We start from the raw sequence: 17,599 nt of genomic DNA, 5'->3' as shown, positions 1-17,599 counted from the left end.
TAATGGAAAAAAGCAGATCAGCAGTTGCCAAGAATTGGAGGTAGAGGGAAGGGACTGACTACAAAGAGGCATGAGAGAATTTTTTGGGTAACAAAAATGTTCTATATCTTGATTGTAGTAGTGAATACACAATGATATAAATTAAGACCCATTGTACTCCTAAAATTGTCATTTTATTATACGTAAAAGACAGCTCAATAAAATGGATTTAAAAATTTAGAAATCTGAAAACTACTCTGTAGTTCTACTCTTTCACTAAAACCAAGATACGAAATGCTCTAATGTTGTTTTAAAACAAAGGACTGTGAAAATTTGCTATTGAGAATGCATTTGATAACAAAAATGACAGACAAATCCCCAAAGGAGCAGAGTATACCCAGTTTTAAGTAAGTCCAATGAAGTCTGACAGAAATAGCTAACTACCTTATCCAGGGTTAAAACAAAATGTCAGTGATGTGAGGTAGGAAGAGATTAATAAGCAAAGAAAAGAAAATGATTCTCAAAAGCCTGCTCTAAAAACACTTTCTCATACATCTCTTAGGAATGTGTCTTTATCTTATCTGTTGTTTTTCAAATTCCATAATCTACCCTAGGGTATACAGCAAGTTTGTCAAGTTAAGGCATTAAAAATATTTACCTTACAGTTAAAGATTTTTTTTTCAAATGTAAATTAAGGACTTTCAAAAAGTCAAAAATCAAATTCATTGTGGATCCAGAATGAACTTGTGTTTCCCTGTGCTTAATACAGGGAAATAAAAGTATATAGTAACGTAGTTTAGGATCTCCTTAGTTATTTTGGCTATGTATTTTTCTGTGGCAATTATAAGCTATTTGGAAAATAGGAAAAGTGATTCAATCCGAAGTAGGTAGCTAGCATTATTCCCAGGTAAAAACAGACATAGCAAAGTTCAGTAAAACAAGCATAGACTTTTTAAAGATCACACTCCAGTTATCCCACTTAGTGAAACTAGAATGGGTCTGAGAATTAGACAGTAATGTATCAACATTTCCTGATTTTGTTGCTTGTAGTATGATTATGCAGGAGAAAGCCTTATTTACAGGAAATAAACTCTAAAATGTTAGAGGGTGATGGGGCATCCGTTTAGCAATTTAATTCTCAATAGCTTTTTGGGGCCTTTTTAATTGGTATTATAAAATAATGATATTTCAGAGTTACTATGAACACTTAAAATTATATGCTTAAAATGCCTGATTCATAAGAGAGTCTTACAGATTTTCCTCTAATTTTAAATCTGTCCGTATCTCCTATCCAACTGAAGAAAAGAGGGAAGACCTGTTTCAGACCCCTTTCATGTCTCTCCTAGATTACTGCAAAAACTCCACACTGATATTCCCATTTTCAATATTGTCTGCTCCAATTCATTCTCCCCAGTACCAGCAGACTAAACTTTCTGAAATCCAAACTTGATTACAAGTCCTTTAGTGGCTCCCCCATCACCTTCAGGCCCAAAGCCAAACTCTTCAGCATGACACTGAAGATAATCAGTGATATGGTCCTCTCCTGCCTTCATCTCTCATCTCTATATTCAATTATCAATATTTACTTAGTAGTTCCCCAAAGACCCCATGCTATGTTCAGGAGACTATAAAGAAGGCTCTCTAACTGCCTAGAATTAAATCATGGCTCAACCTTAAGCCAAGGCTGAACAAGTTTCAACCTTAAGCAAGGGCTGAAAACTTTTTTCTATAAAAAACCAGACAGCAGAGATTTTTAGGCTCTGCACGCCATTTGGTCTCTGTTACAACTACTCTACTCTGCCACTGTCACGTGACAGTAGTTACAGACAATCCCCTAAGTAAACGAGTATGGCTGGTTCCAATACAATTTTATTTATGGATATTGAAATTTGAATTTCATATAATTTTCATGTGTCACAATATTCTTTTTATTTTTCAACTACTTAAAAATGTACAAACCATTTTCTCAGACAGAATGCAAAAGAGACCAGACTGGCCAGAAGGTGGTAGTTTGTCAACCCATAATCCTGAGCAAGTTATTTTCCCTCTCTTCAACTCAGTTTCTTTATAAAATGAAAAAAAAATTAATATATGCTCAGGAATTATATTATTCCAGGAAAAATGATTTTGCCAATATGTCACAGATATATCATTGCACAAAGGACAGAAAACTAGATTACATAAAAACAAAAAGTTAAAGAGAATTATATCAATCCACTGATCCTATGGTTTTTCCCATCGGCCAAAGCAGTTAGGCACCAGATACGAGAGCAGTTACCACTCAAAAGGCAATACATTCAACCTACTATAAAACACATTCTTGTCCTTAAGAAATGTATTGCCTAATTGAAGAGACAACATGAAATACTTAAAGGGCTATATACGACTTAACAACATAAGGCAAATATATGATTGATCTCTGTAAGTAAAATCAAATGTGCTAGATTTCAGAAAATGGGAGAGAAAATTCCTGTGGATTAAAGTGGTCAAAAGAAGAGGTGGACTTAAACTACTTTGGATAAACAGGAATTAGTAAGAGAAAGGAAAGATATTAAATAAATAATGGTATAAAAAGAAACCAGTTAACAAAAAACTAAGCAAGAAAAGGGATACTGAGGGAATCCATGTAGGGGCCGTGGTAACAGGTGAAGCTGGAAAGGTAGGAGAGAGCCAGGTGGCAGGACAACTTGGACACCATACTAGAGTTTATCTCACAGAAACTTGAGATGAAAGCTCTTAAAACAGGGAGTGACAATGAAAATGGTGTGTTAGAATAAATAATCTGGTGGCCATATGCAGGTTAAGTAAGAATAGAATGAGATAAAAACCATATCAATGGTTTTCAAACTACTGAAAACTCTTTCTTTGTTGCTGTGACATAGACTCTTTCAAAAATATTTAACACCATCTTATAGGTGCTACTACTAAACAACTTCAGAGCACAGCAAATAGCCCAAATTGCTTTAAGTACCAAAGTAGGTGTTAAAGTCCGGAAAGAAAGAGGGCCAGAAGGTGGAAGAGGTGACCTCATCCTGGTCACACAACCCACATTTTGCCTCTACCAACACCACCACCCACAAACAGCTGTTTTAAGACCTCCCCAGCATCCTGAGAATTCTCTAGTAACTGGACATAGGTCCTCAATCCAGATTGATAAACAGTGACCTATAATAATTAACCTGAAAAAAAAGATTTTATTGAAATACAGCCAAATTCTTTAATAAGAAAAAATACTAAAAATAAAAAGAAATGTATGTCCAACCATAAAAGTAGCATAGTAAACAATAAGACCTTAAATATAAATGATTTTTTAAAAAAAGGAACCGAGAATGGAAGCCTGCAAAACGTATATGTGTATTTTATACATACATATATATATACCAAAAACCTATCAAAATCAGATACAATGACTAAGATGTATAACAAAGTGGCCCTAGGGCAGCTATCAATGTTATAACTACCTGTTTTTGTATCCCCAAGATTACTTTTCTGTATAATCTGATCCAACCATATCCCACACAGGTTATATCACCAACATCTAAGAAAAAAGGATAATGTGCTCACAACCAACAGTGTAGACATCAATTGTTTTTACAGAAGCCACTGACCTCCTAAGAGTGAATAATTTAATTAAAACTCTTTATTGTTTATCTCCCTTCACAATAATATAAGCTTCATGAGAGTAGGGATTTTTGTTTTGTTCACTGACATATTCCCAGTATGAAAACAATGCCTGGCATGCAGTATTTACTTAACAAATACTTGTTAAATCGTTAGATTTTCATTCTGGGAGCTATAATTAGCGTCAGTCACCACTCTGTCACCCAGGTTGGAGCACAATGGTGTGATCTCAGTTCACCGCAACCTCTACCTTCCAGGCTCAAGCAATCTCCCCACCTCAGCCTCCTGAGTCCCTGAGACCACAGGCATGCACCACCATGCCTGGCTAATTTTTTGTACTTTTGGTAGAGATGGGCAGTGGGGTGGGGGGGCCTCATCCAATACAATTGGTATCCTCGTAAAAGAGGAAATTTGGGCAGGGCGCAGTGGCTCATGCCTGTAATCCCAGCACTTTGGGAGGCCGAGGTCAGCGGATCATGAGGTCAGGAGATCGAGACCATCCTGGCTAAGACCGTGAAACCCCATCTCTACTAAAAACACACACAAAAAAATGAGCCGAGCATGGTGGCGGGCGCCTGCAGTCCCAGCTACTCGGGAGGCTGAGGCAGGAGAATGGCATGAACCCAGGAGGTGGAGCTTGCAGTAAGCCGAGATTGCATCAGTGCACTCCAGCCTGGGTGACAGTGCGAGACTCCGTCTCAAAAAAAAAAAAAAGGAGGAAATTTGGACACACAGACACCAGTGATATGTGCACACAAAGAAAAGGCCACACGAGGACCCAGAAGATGGCAACCTACAAGCTCGGGAGAAAGGTGTTATAAGAAATCAAACCTGACAAAACACTGATTTCTGACCTCTAGCTTCCAGAACCGTGAGAAAATATGTTTCTGTTGTTTAAGTCACCCAGTCCGTAGTAATTTCGTATGGTAGCTCTAGCAGACTAATAGACATGTAAACAAGATTTGGGAAGTGATATAAAATAAAGAAATGCTTGTGATATTTGGTGGAAAAGATACAGTTTTCAATTTTTTCATTAGAGCTACTGTTTTCTCTAAAAATGATTAAGCTTCTCCCCTTCCCCCATAGTTCAGTCCTAAAGCTATCAAGGCAGCCAGTGCAAGGCAAGTGTGTAAGGAGGTCATTCTGGTAGAGGAGCAGCACAGCATGGGGTGTCAGAGTTTAGTGTGCAGGGTATCAACAACCAGGTGGATGAGAAAGGCAGCCTGGCATAGGATGCTGGAGCCCTGGTGGGATGAGAATGTCAGTACAAGATGACCAGGCAGCCCACCACAGGTTCAATCAGAACCTGAATAGGCAAGGAAGTAGAAACCAGTGGAGACAGGAGATTGATTGTGCAGGGGAGGACTCATCAAATAAATAAATACGCTAAATATAATGGAAGTCAGGTTTCTGTTGGGGAAGTAATTATAAAAATATAAAGGAGGAAACTAAAATTAATCCTATGCTGTTGTAAAAATATAGCTGTAACTATATCTATATATTGCCACACACACATACATAAATATATTCCTTAATTTTAACTACTGTGACAAGGACTCCAGCAGCGTTGAACACAACTAGCGCACAGAGCTTGGTTTCTAAATACCTTTCTCCATAAAAGAACTAGGGCTCTTTGGCAAAATGGCTGATTCTAGGGCTGGAGCAAAAAGAGCACAAGACGAACCTCAATCATCTTATTGTGTCACAACACAAGAAAGTCATCAAAGAATGATGAGAACATGGCAAAAAAACAAAGAAGACAGTTTAGAGGGGCATCTACTTGCCAAAACAGGGCCAATTGAAGCATCAAAATAAACAGTAATGGATTATAACCCATCAAAAAAATAAGAAACCTGGCCAGGCACAGTGGTTCACGCCTGTAATCCCAGCACTTTGGGAGGCTGAGGTAGGTCATCTGAGGTCAGGAGTTTGACACCAGCCAGGCCAACATGGTGAAACCCCATCCCTACTAAAAATACAAAAATTAGCCAAGTGGTAGTGGCGCACACCTGTAAACCCAGCTATTCAGGAGGCTGAGGCAGGAGAATCGCTTGAGCCTGGAAGGCGGAGGATGCTGTGAGCCACGATCGCACCACTGCACTACAGTCTGGGTGACAGAGTGAGACCCTGTCTCAAATACAAAATAAATAAAAATAAGAAACCTGAGTCCATACAGATATAAACCAATACACTGAAGGTCTGATGAAGAACTGAATAGTTACATCGTTTCAAAGCGCATTTTAAAAAATAGCTATTAACTACCAAGTAAAACAAGAAAAATAATCTTGCAATTATTAAAACTGTAAAATTGTGGACAAATCTAGCAGACACCAAGTGATCAAAATGGACATCACCAGTAATGGGATAAATCAAAACTGTGTGCCACCTAATAGGATGCAATGAGACAAACATAGCTTCACTTCCGTGGCATTTCTCCCAAAATTGCATAATTTGAATCTAAAAACATCAATTTAGGGACAGTCTACAAAACAACTGGAGGGCAACTTTAAAGTGTCAAGGTCACAAACCCCAAGGAAGACTAAGGTACTGTTCCATATCAAAGAGACATGAGAACTAAATTCAACATGTAATTGTGAACTAGAGCTTTTTGCTATAAAAGACATTACTGAGACAATTAGTGAAACTAGAATGGGTCTGAGAATTAGACAGTAATGTATCAACATTTCCTGATTTTGTTGGTTGCAGATGGTTATGTAGGAGAAAGCCTTATTTACAGGAAATAAACACTAAAATGTTAGAGGGTGATAGGGCATCTGTTTAGCAATTTAGTTCTCAAATTGTTATAGTATAAAGAAGACAGGCACTTTCATCACCTCTTAGGCTAGGTAAAGGTTGCAAAGATAGGTCTACAGAGGCCAGGAAAGAAATGACTAAAACAAGCTGCATGTAAGGTAGGGACTGAGGGTACCTGGCACACCACTTAGTGAATATATAGACCATCTGGAATGGAATGCAAGCCCAGAGTGGCAAGATCACTCTATTTTTCAATAGAAACCAAACATCTACATTGTTATACGAAATTTCCCAATTTTTAAAACACTCAAAAGGGCCAAACAAAACATGTCTGTTGGCTAAATCTGAACCACAGCTACCTCTGGCCCAGAGACATGTTTCTCAAACTGAGGCTTAGGCATAAAACGAAGCCACATGATATACACAAGGAACATATTCTTGGAGCTGCAGTTTTATCTCAAGGGTTTGCCTGGAATTTTCTGGAAGACAGGATAGTTTCAAATTTTTTTAAAGCTATACTATGAAGTATAATGCACAGTTCATATTTTTTTAAACTTTTCATTTGAAAATGATTCCAAACTCACAGAAAAGCTGTAAGAACAAAAACAGTACAAAGACTATCCACATAGCTTTCACCAAATTAACCTATTATTAACATTTTATCCATTGGCTTTATTTACACACATGCACATATGCATGCTCTCTGTCCCTCCCTCCCTCTATATGTACATGTATCTGTGTGTATATATAAAACACATATGGTCACGTGCGGTGGCTCACGCCTGTAATCCCAGCACTTTGGGAGACTGAGGCGGGTGCATCACTTGGGATCAGGAGTTCCAGATCAGCCTGACCAACAGAGTGAAACCCTACCTCTACTAAAAATACAAAATTAGCCGGGCATGGTGGCATCAGCCTGTAATTCCAATTACTCGGGAGGCTGAGGCAGGATAATCGCTTGAACCCGGGAGGCAGAGGGTGCAGTGAGCCGAGATCACGCCACTGCACTCCAGCCTGGGCGACAGAGCGAGACTCCATCTCAAAACAAAACAAAAAAGTCCCACATATGCATTACATTTGTTTCCTAAACCATTTGAATGTAAGTTATAAACATCATGGATCATTCTCCATAAAAACTTTGGTATGTATTTCCTAAGAATAAAAGTATTCTCTTACATAACCTGAAGACAGTTATCAACTTCAATAAACATTAACGCAATACTTACTACCATCCATATTTCAATTTTGCCAAGTGATCCAATAATATCCTTTATTATATTTTCCCCTCTATACAAGATCCAGTCTAAAATCAGGTAGTCCATTTAGTTACCATATCTCTTAAGTCTTCTTTAGCCTGGAATGTTTCCAGACTTTGTCTTTATAACATTAAAAAAAATAAAAATAAAAAGCCCAGCTCCCCGACGTTTTAAAAAATAGGATGTTCCCCATCTGGAGTTTAAAATTTCCTCATGATTAGATTCAGGCTATGAATTCACGGCTGAAAAACACCATAAGTGATGTGTTCTTTTCAGGGTATCACATGCAGATACAAACAACCACCACTGGCAATATTTATTTTGATCATGCACACAATGTGCATGTGTGCAAAAAAGACAACAATATGGTTGTCTGATTTCACCACCATATTGAGTTACTGTTTTCCCCCCTTACAAGTAATAAGCATTATATGGGGAGAAATTTAAGACCATGCAGACATCCTGCTCCTCACCAAAATATCCCCTTCGATTTAGCATCTATTGACGATTCCTGTCTGAATAAATCTTTATTATAATTGTTGCAAAACAATCACATTAACTTTAAAGTTACACAGATTTCAACTTTTGGCTATACTCCCAGATCCCTTAAGTGTAAGTGCTCAGTCCCCTCCACTTTAGAAGTGCTATAGTGCAATGGTTTGAGTGTACTAATCAGGGACAGCTTCCTGGGGAAAAAATGTATTTGAGCAAATAAGTGGGGAACCAGTCAAGACACAGATAACTCCATCAGACTGGCTTAAAAGTAAAATAAAGCAATATGGTAAACCCTCTTTTTTTGCAGTTATTTTTGGCTCCCAGGGCTTTCTCACGTGACAAGCCTCACATGGGGGATACTCACCACACTACAAACAAGGAAAATTCTCTTACTTACTTGAGACAGGGTCTCGCTGCTCACTCTGCCGCCCAGGCTGGAATGCAGTAGCATGATCATAGCTCACTGCAGCCTCCACCTCCTGGGCTCAAGCGATCCTCTCACCTCAGCCTCCCAAGGAGCTGGGTATGTGCCACCACGTTTGGCTAAATTTTTGGTTTTTTGGTAGAGACAGGGTCTCACTGTGTTGCCCAGACTGGTCTTGAACTCCAGGCCTCAAATGATACTCCTACCTTGGCCTCACAAAGTGCTAGGATTATAGGTGTGAGCTACACCACCTGGCCTGAAAATTCTCTTTCAAAGCAAAGAATTAATTTGCAAGGTAAATATACCCAGCCCTACCAATATCATAAAATCACTTCTTTACATACTGAGTTTGCCTCAATTACGTTCATTCTAGAACTAATAAATATCTTTCTGCTCCTACTGATGTTAAACATATTCTAATTATATTCAGACTCTAGAAACTTATCAAAGACATAGCCCACAACTCATGATTACTTCTGATTGTTCATCCACCTTTTCATGTATGTTAACCTTTCAAACTCATGATTACTTCTGATTGTTCATCCACCTTTTCATGTATGTTAACCTTTCAAACTCATGATTACTTCTGATTGTTCATCCACCTTTTCATGTATGTTAACCTTTCCACCTATTCTCTCAAAGATAGGGATTAGCCACTAAAAATGTATCTTTCATCTGATTGTGACCAACAGAAATTTTACACTGAAATCTAAGACAAATATATATAACTGATATTAAATGTTCCATGAAGCAATCTCACATGAAGTACTGATATTTTACATTATCTCTTCCTTGTCTCATTTTTCTAATGTTGGTCCTGACCACTACTAAACTGAGTTCAAAAACCATTCATAGGTCATGCATATGACTTGTACTTGAAAATAATACCCTAGAATCTGGCACACAATTCTTTATCGGATTCCCAATAAAGTCCAGAAGATTTCACTCATTTCGCGTAAAATGAGAAATAAGAACAAAGTGAGTTGTTTGTTTGCTTGCTTGTTTGAGACGGGGTCTCACTCTGTCACCCAGGTTGGAGACCAGTGGTGTGATCTCAGCTCATTGCAACCTCCACCTCTTAGGCTCAAGCAAGCTTCCCAGCTCAGCCTCCCAAGTTATCTGGGACCACAGGTGTGCACCACCATGCCTGGCTAATTTTTTTGTACTTTTGGTAGAGACGGGGTCTCACCATGTTGCCCAGGCTGGTCTCAAACTCCTGAGCTCAAGTGATCCGCCTGCCTCAGCCTCCCAAACTGTTGGGATAACAGGTGTAACCCATATTTAATTTTTCAAGTAATTTTACAATTTTTTATTCTGAGATTGTGTATTATAATCTTTTGGTCTTCAAGTGTCATTTCTTTTTAAAAAAACAAGGTATGAAAGTGAAGGTTGTTAAGTCATCAACTATATGCTAGTCTCTAATTTTTTTCCTCCACATTTTACTCTACATTTTACTGGATCATGAAATCTCCACCTCAAGACTTCAAAGACACATGAGAGTTTCAGCCTTCAATAAAACCTTCAATACAGCCTTCAAGAGGCTTATACATTTGGCTTAGGTGGGTGTGGTACCTGCAATCCCCCAGCACTCTGGGAGGCCTCAGCAGGCAGATCACTTGAGGTCAGGAGTTCGAGACCAGCTGGGGCAACATGACGAAACCCATCTCTACTAAAAATACAAAAATTACCCGGGTGTGGTGGCACACGCCTGTCATACCAAACCTAGTGGGGAGGCTGAGGCAGGAGAAACATTTGAACACAGGAGGCAGAGGTTGCAGTAAGCTGAGATCACACCACTGTACTCCAGCCTGGGCAACAAAGCAAAACTCCATCTCATAAAAAAATAAATAAATAAAAATAAAAACAATTTGACTTAGGGAAATAACAATTTTAAGATTTGTAATAATTACTTTCACCTTATAACTGTAAGAAAAAAACATTTCGCAATAAGTACCCCAAGAGTGGTCCTATCAAGTGTTCAAGGAAGAATACTTCGGAAAAGAAATAAACATTTTCACAAAGGAAATAATATTTGAGTTGAGCCTAGAAGGGTATTGAGAATGGTCATCAGGATGAAAAGATGAAAATTTGAGGAACAAGAAATAGGTCATTTTGGTCAGAACACGGTAAGACAGTCGAAAGAGATGACAGAGGACTTGAGAAGAGGCTAAGAGGCTAAGGTGTTTGAATGTAGTCATCAAGGCAATGAAGCAATCTGAGAGGGTGAATGGCACAATCAAAGTATGGCTTTAGGAAGATTAGTCTGAGGGCCTTGTACAAAATAAACTGGACAGGTGGAGATTCTTGACGCCATGCAACAATCCATGCATCGAATAATAAGTACCTGAACTACAGCGGTGGAAAACAAAAGGGATGAGAAAAGGTGACAAGAATTGACAAGTCTTAGAAGAGATTCTAATGCCCCAGGCAAAAATGGCAAAGAATCAAACATGATTCTGAAATTTCAAACTGGGTGATACAGTCAGTGGGAAATAAGGAAAAGAAGCTGATTCAGGAGAAAAGTTCAGATTCAGGTATGTACCTGAGGATTATCAAGAGTCAGTAACTGAGTAGAGAAAAGACCACTGCACTCCATCAGAAAAATCTGAGTTCAAGTGGGGAAAAAAAAAAAGGTTAGGATCCAACGAAAAACACAGAATGCAAAATTATGTCTGCAGTATGACTTTAACTATTAAAAAGTTAAACACAGAAAAAGACCAAGAACAAGTACATCAACACATTAACATCAGCTGTGTACAGATGGGCTAAAGATAATTTACTTTTCTATTCTTTTTTCCTTTATTTAAAAATAATATGAGGCTAGGCATGGTGACTCACACCTCTAATCCTAGCACTTTGGGAGGCTGAGGCGGATGGATCACTTGAGGCCAGCAGTTTGAGACCAGCTTGGTCAAGATGGCGAAACCTCATCTCTATTAAAAATACAAAAATTAGGTGGGGGCAGTGGTGCACACCTGTCATCTCAGCTACTCGGGAGGCTGAGGCACAAGAATCGCTTGAATCCAGGAGGCAGAAGTTGCAGTGAGCGAAAACTGTGACACTGTACTCCAGCCTGGGCAACAGAGAGAAATTTTGTCTCAAAAAAACAAAATAAAATAAAATAAAATAAAATAATATAGATACAAACAATCCCAACCATACAAAAAAAGAAAAAACCTGGACTCAACGTTTTAAAAAAATAACACATTCTTAACCAGGTGCAATGGCTCACATCTGTGATCACAGCACTTTGGAAGGCCTAGGCAGGTGAATAACAAGGTCAGGAGATCACAACCATCCTGGCTAACACAGTGAAACCCCTTCTCTATTAAAAATACAAAAAATTAGCCAGGTGTGGTGGCAAGCGCCTGTAATCCCAGCTACTCGGGAGGCTTGAGGCAGGAGAATCGCTTGAACCTGCGAGGCAGAGGCTGCAGTGAGCTGAAATGGTGCCATTGCATTCCAGCCTGGGCAACAGAGCGAGACTCCATCTCAAAAACAAACACTCTCGGCCAGGCATGGTGGCTCACGCCTGTGAGGGAGGCCGAGGTGGGTGGATCACACAAGGTTAGGAGTTCAAGATCACCCTGGCCAAGATGGTGAAACCCATCTCTACTAAAAATATAAAAATTAGCCAAGCATGGTGGCGGGCACCTGTAATCCCAGCTACTCGGGAGACTGAGGCAAAGAACTGCCTAAACCTGGCAGGCAAAGGTTGCAGTGAGCCGAGATCACGTCACTGCACTTCAGCCTGGGCAACAGAGCAAGACTCTGTCTCCAAAAAAAAAAACATAATAATTTATCTCCCAAGGTTAGTATGCAGATTAAATGAGGTAAAAGCTCTTTGTAAACTGTAAATAAGGAATGCTTTAGAATAATATTTAAAAATCATATACAGCATGCAAAATTAAGCCATTATAATAGCATAAGACAGCTAAAGGATAAGAGATCATATACAGACATAGAAATACACTATAGGGTCAGGCGCAGTGGCTCACACTTGTAATCCCAGAACTTTGGGAGGTCAAGGTGGGTGGATCACCCAAAGTCAGGGGTTTGAGACCAGCCTGGCCAACATGGTGAAACCCTGTCTCTACTAAAAATACAAAAATTAGCCGGGTTTGGGGGTACACGACTGTAATTCCAGCTACTCAGGAGGCTGAGGCAGGAGAATTGCCTGAACCAAGAAGGCAGAAGTTGCAGTGAGCTGAGATTGCACCATTGTATTCCAGCCTGGGAGACAGAGCAAGACTCCGTCAGACACACACACAAAAAGAAATATACTATAGATCTGGGAATCTGCCACACTGAGGTAATACTAGATGAATTCTTCCCCTAAACTTTATACAAGTATTAGAATCTATTTTAAACATCAAAATATTTTTCTAAAATTTCTTAAGAATATTAAAGTTTTACATGTTACAGATATGGACTCCCACATATAAAACACAATATTTTGCTACGTGTTATTCCAACTTACACATAAGACAGAGAAAGACTCCCTAGAATTTGAACTGCTAAATAAATTATTTCATTGTTTCAAAAAGCCAAGCTCTACAGAGATAAATCTAGCAATCAACAAATGTTCTCTCAGAAGTTACTTGCTTGAAACACAGCACAGCATTCTAAACGGTGTTTCCTCCCTTCATCCCCATTTCTGGTACTTACGCTTAATAGTAAACATCTCTACATACAGTATGTACTTTTTTTTTTTTTTTTTTTAGAGGCAGAGGTTTGCTTTGTGGCCCAGTGGAGTGCAGTGGTACTATTGTAGCTCACTGCAACCTTTAATTCCTGTGCTCAAGTGCTCCTCCTGCCTCAGTCTCCCAAGTTGCTGGGGTTACAGGCGCATGCCACTATGCCTATTTTTGTTTTTTTGTAGAGAGAGGGTCTTGCTATGTTGCCCAGGCTGGTCTCAAACTACTGGGCTCAATCGATCATTCCACCTTGGTTTCCCACAGTGCTGGGACTACAGGCGTGAGCCACTGTACCTGGTCATGGTACTTATTTTAAAAACCAGGCAGTAAGCTCCTAAAGGGCAAAAAGCATGTCTTTTACTTGTCTTTCCCATGAGAACCACCTAGCATAGTGCTAGTTCATGCTCGATGGTAATCCATATACATGTTGAAAAATACTCTAGCTAACTCGTGAAGATGCTCTACTATTTAAGAGTTACTACTCATGTCCTGTTACATAACTTAAGTCTATCTTGAACTCTTCAAAAGACAAGCAACCAATAAAAAAAGTTTTAAAAAACCTCTCCAAATATAACATGAAAAACATTTTCATGTAAATAAGGAATGCTTTAGATTAATACTTGAAAATCACATACAGCGTTGTTCCTTTAAGAAAGCAAGACTAAATCTGTGATGAGAAATCACAGTTCTAACAATGTGATGTTAAAAAGACTAACAGTCCGGAAGCTGAAGCATACTGCTATACTTGTTCACATTTATACTCTGCACCCAGAATACTGTTTCTTATAGATCCTAATCCAACAGTTTCGTTCACTACGATTTTTCTTAGGGGGAAGATTTTAAGTTTTGCTGTTTAACTTTTGAGGCAGAAAAATTTAAAGCTGACACGGTTAGGTATAAGGTTTCTTTCAAATGCAAACAGACTAATCTCTAGGTTAATTCCAAGATAAAAGTCTTAAAATTAAACCTCTATTACGAAAGAGATTCTAAAAAGATTAAGCATGAAATGCACCCAATCCCTGCCTTACAAAAAATCGGTAAAAGCTGCATGAATAGTTTCCCACTTTTGCACATAGACCTGAGATTTAAAATATACACAGTATATACATTTTGCACATGGGTATCTATATGTAGTGATTTGGAGGCAAGACATCAAGGTAATTGAGTAGTTTTTGCTCCTTAACAACAACAACAACAAAAAAAGGTTTCTACAGTGCTGCCTTAAGTTGCCATAATTCGTGAATTAAAAGATATATTAATAATACCTAAGGGAAATTCCAGAGTACAAGCACCTGCCAGCCAAGTTGCCTGAAATTCATCAGTTGCGGAGATTAAAAGAATTCTTCAGTTCTTTTTATGTAAAACAAAGATAATATAATCAGTACCATGTAACTTCAATGTGGCATTTCTAAAACGGCCAATCATTTACCATTCATATGATTTAAAAAAACACTAGTCTTAATTGCCATTAGACATCTTATAAAATGCACATAATACAGTGGTTTTCTTATCTAAACATGCAACAATCAAGGGTACAGTTTGAATTTTAAGTTTTTCACTTCCCAAAATGAGTCACCACAGGATTCTCTTAAATAATCTCTTCTCTAAAATTGTTCTGTTTATAAAGCACTCAATTTTTCTGCTTATAAAAATGTAGTTTTTTTTTCACCATTTTTCAAGAACCTATCTAATATGTAAAAGGAAATACACACATACTTCCTTGAGGATAAATGCTTTCAATACTTGTAACCCCAGAAGAACTTTACATGTTTTGAATTCTTGTTTGGTTTAAAAAAAAAAAGTTTTTAAACATCTACTAGAGTAGAAGTACTTGCCTTTATATTCATGGCTCTCCTGATAAAATAAAGATCAATGTAATTCTAAGCTCTAGGCTAATTAACTGCAGAGAACAGAAACAAGAAATTTGGCAAGAGCTGAGCAAAGCTCTGCTTAAAGACTACCAGTAAAATATACCAGCACTACTCCTCCCCCACCCCTTTAAGGTTTCAATTAAGATGGGGCCTAGTTTTACTCTTACAAGGGGCACAGAAAGAGAAAGCACAGAGCTCCCACTGAGAAGTATCTTCATCAAGAGCAGCTCCAGAAATACTGCCAGGAACCATTTCCTTCCCTCTCTGCAGACGCAGGTTCCTCTGATAGGCATATCTCCTCTGCTCCTGATTAACACCATATCTAAAGAAAAGTCTCATCACATACCACCCAAAGCATGGCATCAAATGAATTTTTTAAATCCAAAATTAGGGTCAACAATGACGCTCTTTACGAAAAGTGTGAGGCCCAAATGCAATTCATCTTCATCTCTCGGTCTTTTATATCACTTGCCTCATGAACTGGTTAAGAAAGAAAGCTATTACAAAGCATAACCAATGTTTGAAAATAAACTTAAGTGCCCCAACTGGTGAGAAAAACTCCTTCTAAACACTTACAGAAAATGAAGCTTTACCAAACCCTCCAGAAGTCTTTAGAACCAACAGGAAAGAAGTTAAAGTGAACAGTGATCTCCCCATTCCTACAGGATGAGGACCCAATACAGTACAAAGATAACACAGCTCTCCACAACATCCCCTAAAAAGACACTCAATTTTTACTTTAGTATATGATCAGCCCTTTAGCGGACATATAGGAGAAGTTTTTCGGTCCAACATTTACTGTGAATAAACCAACGCATGGAGCTAAAAAAGAACCAGGGAAAAATGGATGTCTCTCTAAAAGGCGCCCAACCTAAGTAAGGAATTACAAGACATCAAAGGTTAGATAATGGACAACAGGTGCCTTTGAGGAGGAACGAGTAACACAACACTCAGTTGCCTCCTATTTTAGGATTTCCACTCTGAAAGCACTGTAACAACAATTTTTTCTTCCCAAGAAAAAGGGAAGGCCAAAATTATGGATTTTGCTATTTAATATCTATTATGGGCCCATTGCTCTTTAACTTACTTTTTTACTTTAGATTTTAAAAATCCATCTCATCTCGATATTATCTGGATATAGTACGGCCTATGTATGGACAGACTGCTCACTGATCAGTGAACATTAACCAAGTAGAGACTTATCATCAAGAAACGTAAAAGAAAGGCGTCTGAATACAAGCTACCTGCACATAAAAAACTCAAAATACAATTCCAGCAGTAGGTATCACATAACTGCGTTATCAGCCAAAGCTGAAACTGTTCTCTCACCATTGTAACAGTTGAACTCAATCTTTCACTAGATTCCAATGGCCTCGAAGAATAGTAGTAATTCCAGACTCAGTTTCTAGGGCAGTCAATACTAGCCTGGCGCTGTGATTTTCCTAGCCAGAAGATTACCTGAGTGAAAGGAACACTGAAAAGGCACTTCAGCCTATTTAACAACCTCTTCCCTTTCTCCATTCCACAAAGACAACATCTTCCAAAAATGGAGAATCCTTTCCTTCCCTGATAGAGGCCCCCTTTCCTATTGATTCATTGGGCAGAATCACTTCTCCCCAGCACGCATGCAGAGCCAGAAAACACTTCTGCTTTCACTCTTAAAGAGGGTCCCCCAACACAGATGCACCTCTTCCTTTCCTGTATTAAGCGAATGATGCTCCGATGATTCTAGGTCTCTCCACCACTGCAAAATACTCAGAGAAATGGAGGGAGTGAAAAGGAAGTTGCCTACTACTCTGAAGAATACTGAAAAGTCTCCAAATTTAAAGTGAAGACTGGGGGGCGGGGGATGCCCCCTTCCTGAAGAGGGAATGAGGGTCCCCATCCTAAAAAGCAGCCTCTGTTCGGGTAAAGGCTGTCCCCACACTGAAAGAGAGCTCTGTATGTGGAAAGGGGGTGGAATGTTGTACCTTGAAGAGGAGCCTGGATTTGAAGAAGTGTCCCAACTCTGAAGGGGAGTGAGCGGGGGGAGCCATGAGTGTACGGGGAGGGGTGTGCCAGCTATTGGGGGGCCTGAGAGGGACGGGGTTCCCCCTTTAGAGGGCCCTGCAATGAAAGGGGCTCCGGGAGGAAAGGAGGGTCTAGCACAGAGGAGGGCTGGACATGGGGGAGGGGCCCTCAGTCCACCGGAGTCCGCGAAGGGGCGGCAGCCTCGAAGGGAACATGTGCAGTGGAGCCGCGGCCACCCCGAGGGGCAGGGGGGAGGGCAGGGCCTGGGCTGTGTGCGGAGAGAACAAAGTTCCCACCCTTCGCAGAAGAGGCAGGACTCCCCAGCTGTACTCACCGAGGCTGCCGGCGAAACCGTCCATCTTGCGGGGAAAGCGCCGGGCTCCGGGCTCAGCGGGGCGGGCACTTCATTCAGCGGACCGACAGAGTGGCCGACGCTGAGCCTGACCCGCTCGCTCTCTAGGTCGCCCGGCTCGGCTCCCGGCTCCTGCCTCC

At 39.6% G+C, this 17,599-nt stretch overlaps 1 protein-coding gene across 2 annotated transcripts in view; it reads right to left on the bottom strand.

Annotated features, from left to right (window-relative positions):
• The window catches only part of EML4 (echinoderm microtubule associated protein like 4), a 183,424-nt gene extending 165,825 nt beyond the window's left edge, over positions 1 to 17,599 (bottom strand). For both annotated transcript variants that reach the window (XM_011978187.1, XM_011978188.1), the window contains exon 1: positions 17,442 to 17,599. In XM_011978187.1, the coding sequence (XP_011833577.1) occupies positions 17,442 to 17,466 (25 nt within the window). In that variant the 5' untranslated portion in view covers positions 17,467 to 17,599. The remainder of the gene's footprint in view (positions 1 to 17,441) is intronic.

Source organism: Mandrillus leucophaeus, unplaced genomic scaffold, assembly GCF_000951045.1.
Source record: "Mandrillus leucophaeus isolate KB7577 unplaced genomic scaffold, Mleu.le_1.0 Scaffold190, whole genome shotgun sequence".
In the NCBI taxonomy this organism is placed as follows: Eukaryota; Metazoa; Chordata; class Mammalia; order Primates; family Cercopithecidae; genus Mandrillus; species Mandrillus leucophaeus.
This window is presented reverse-complemented; position numbering and strand designations above follow the sequence as displayed.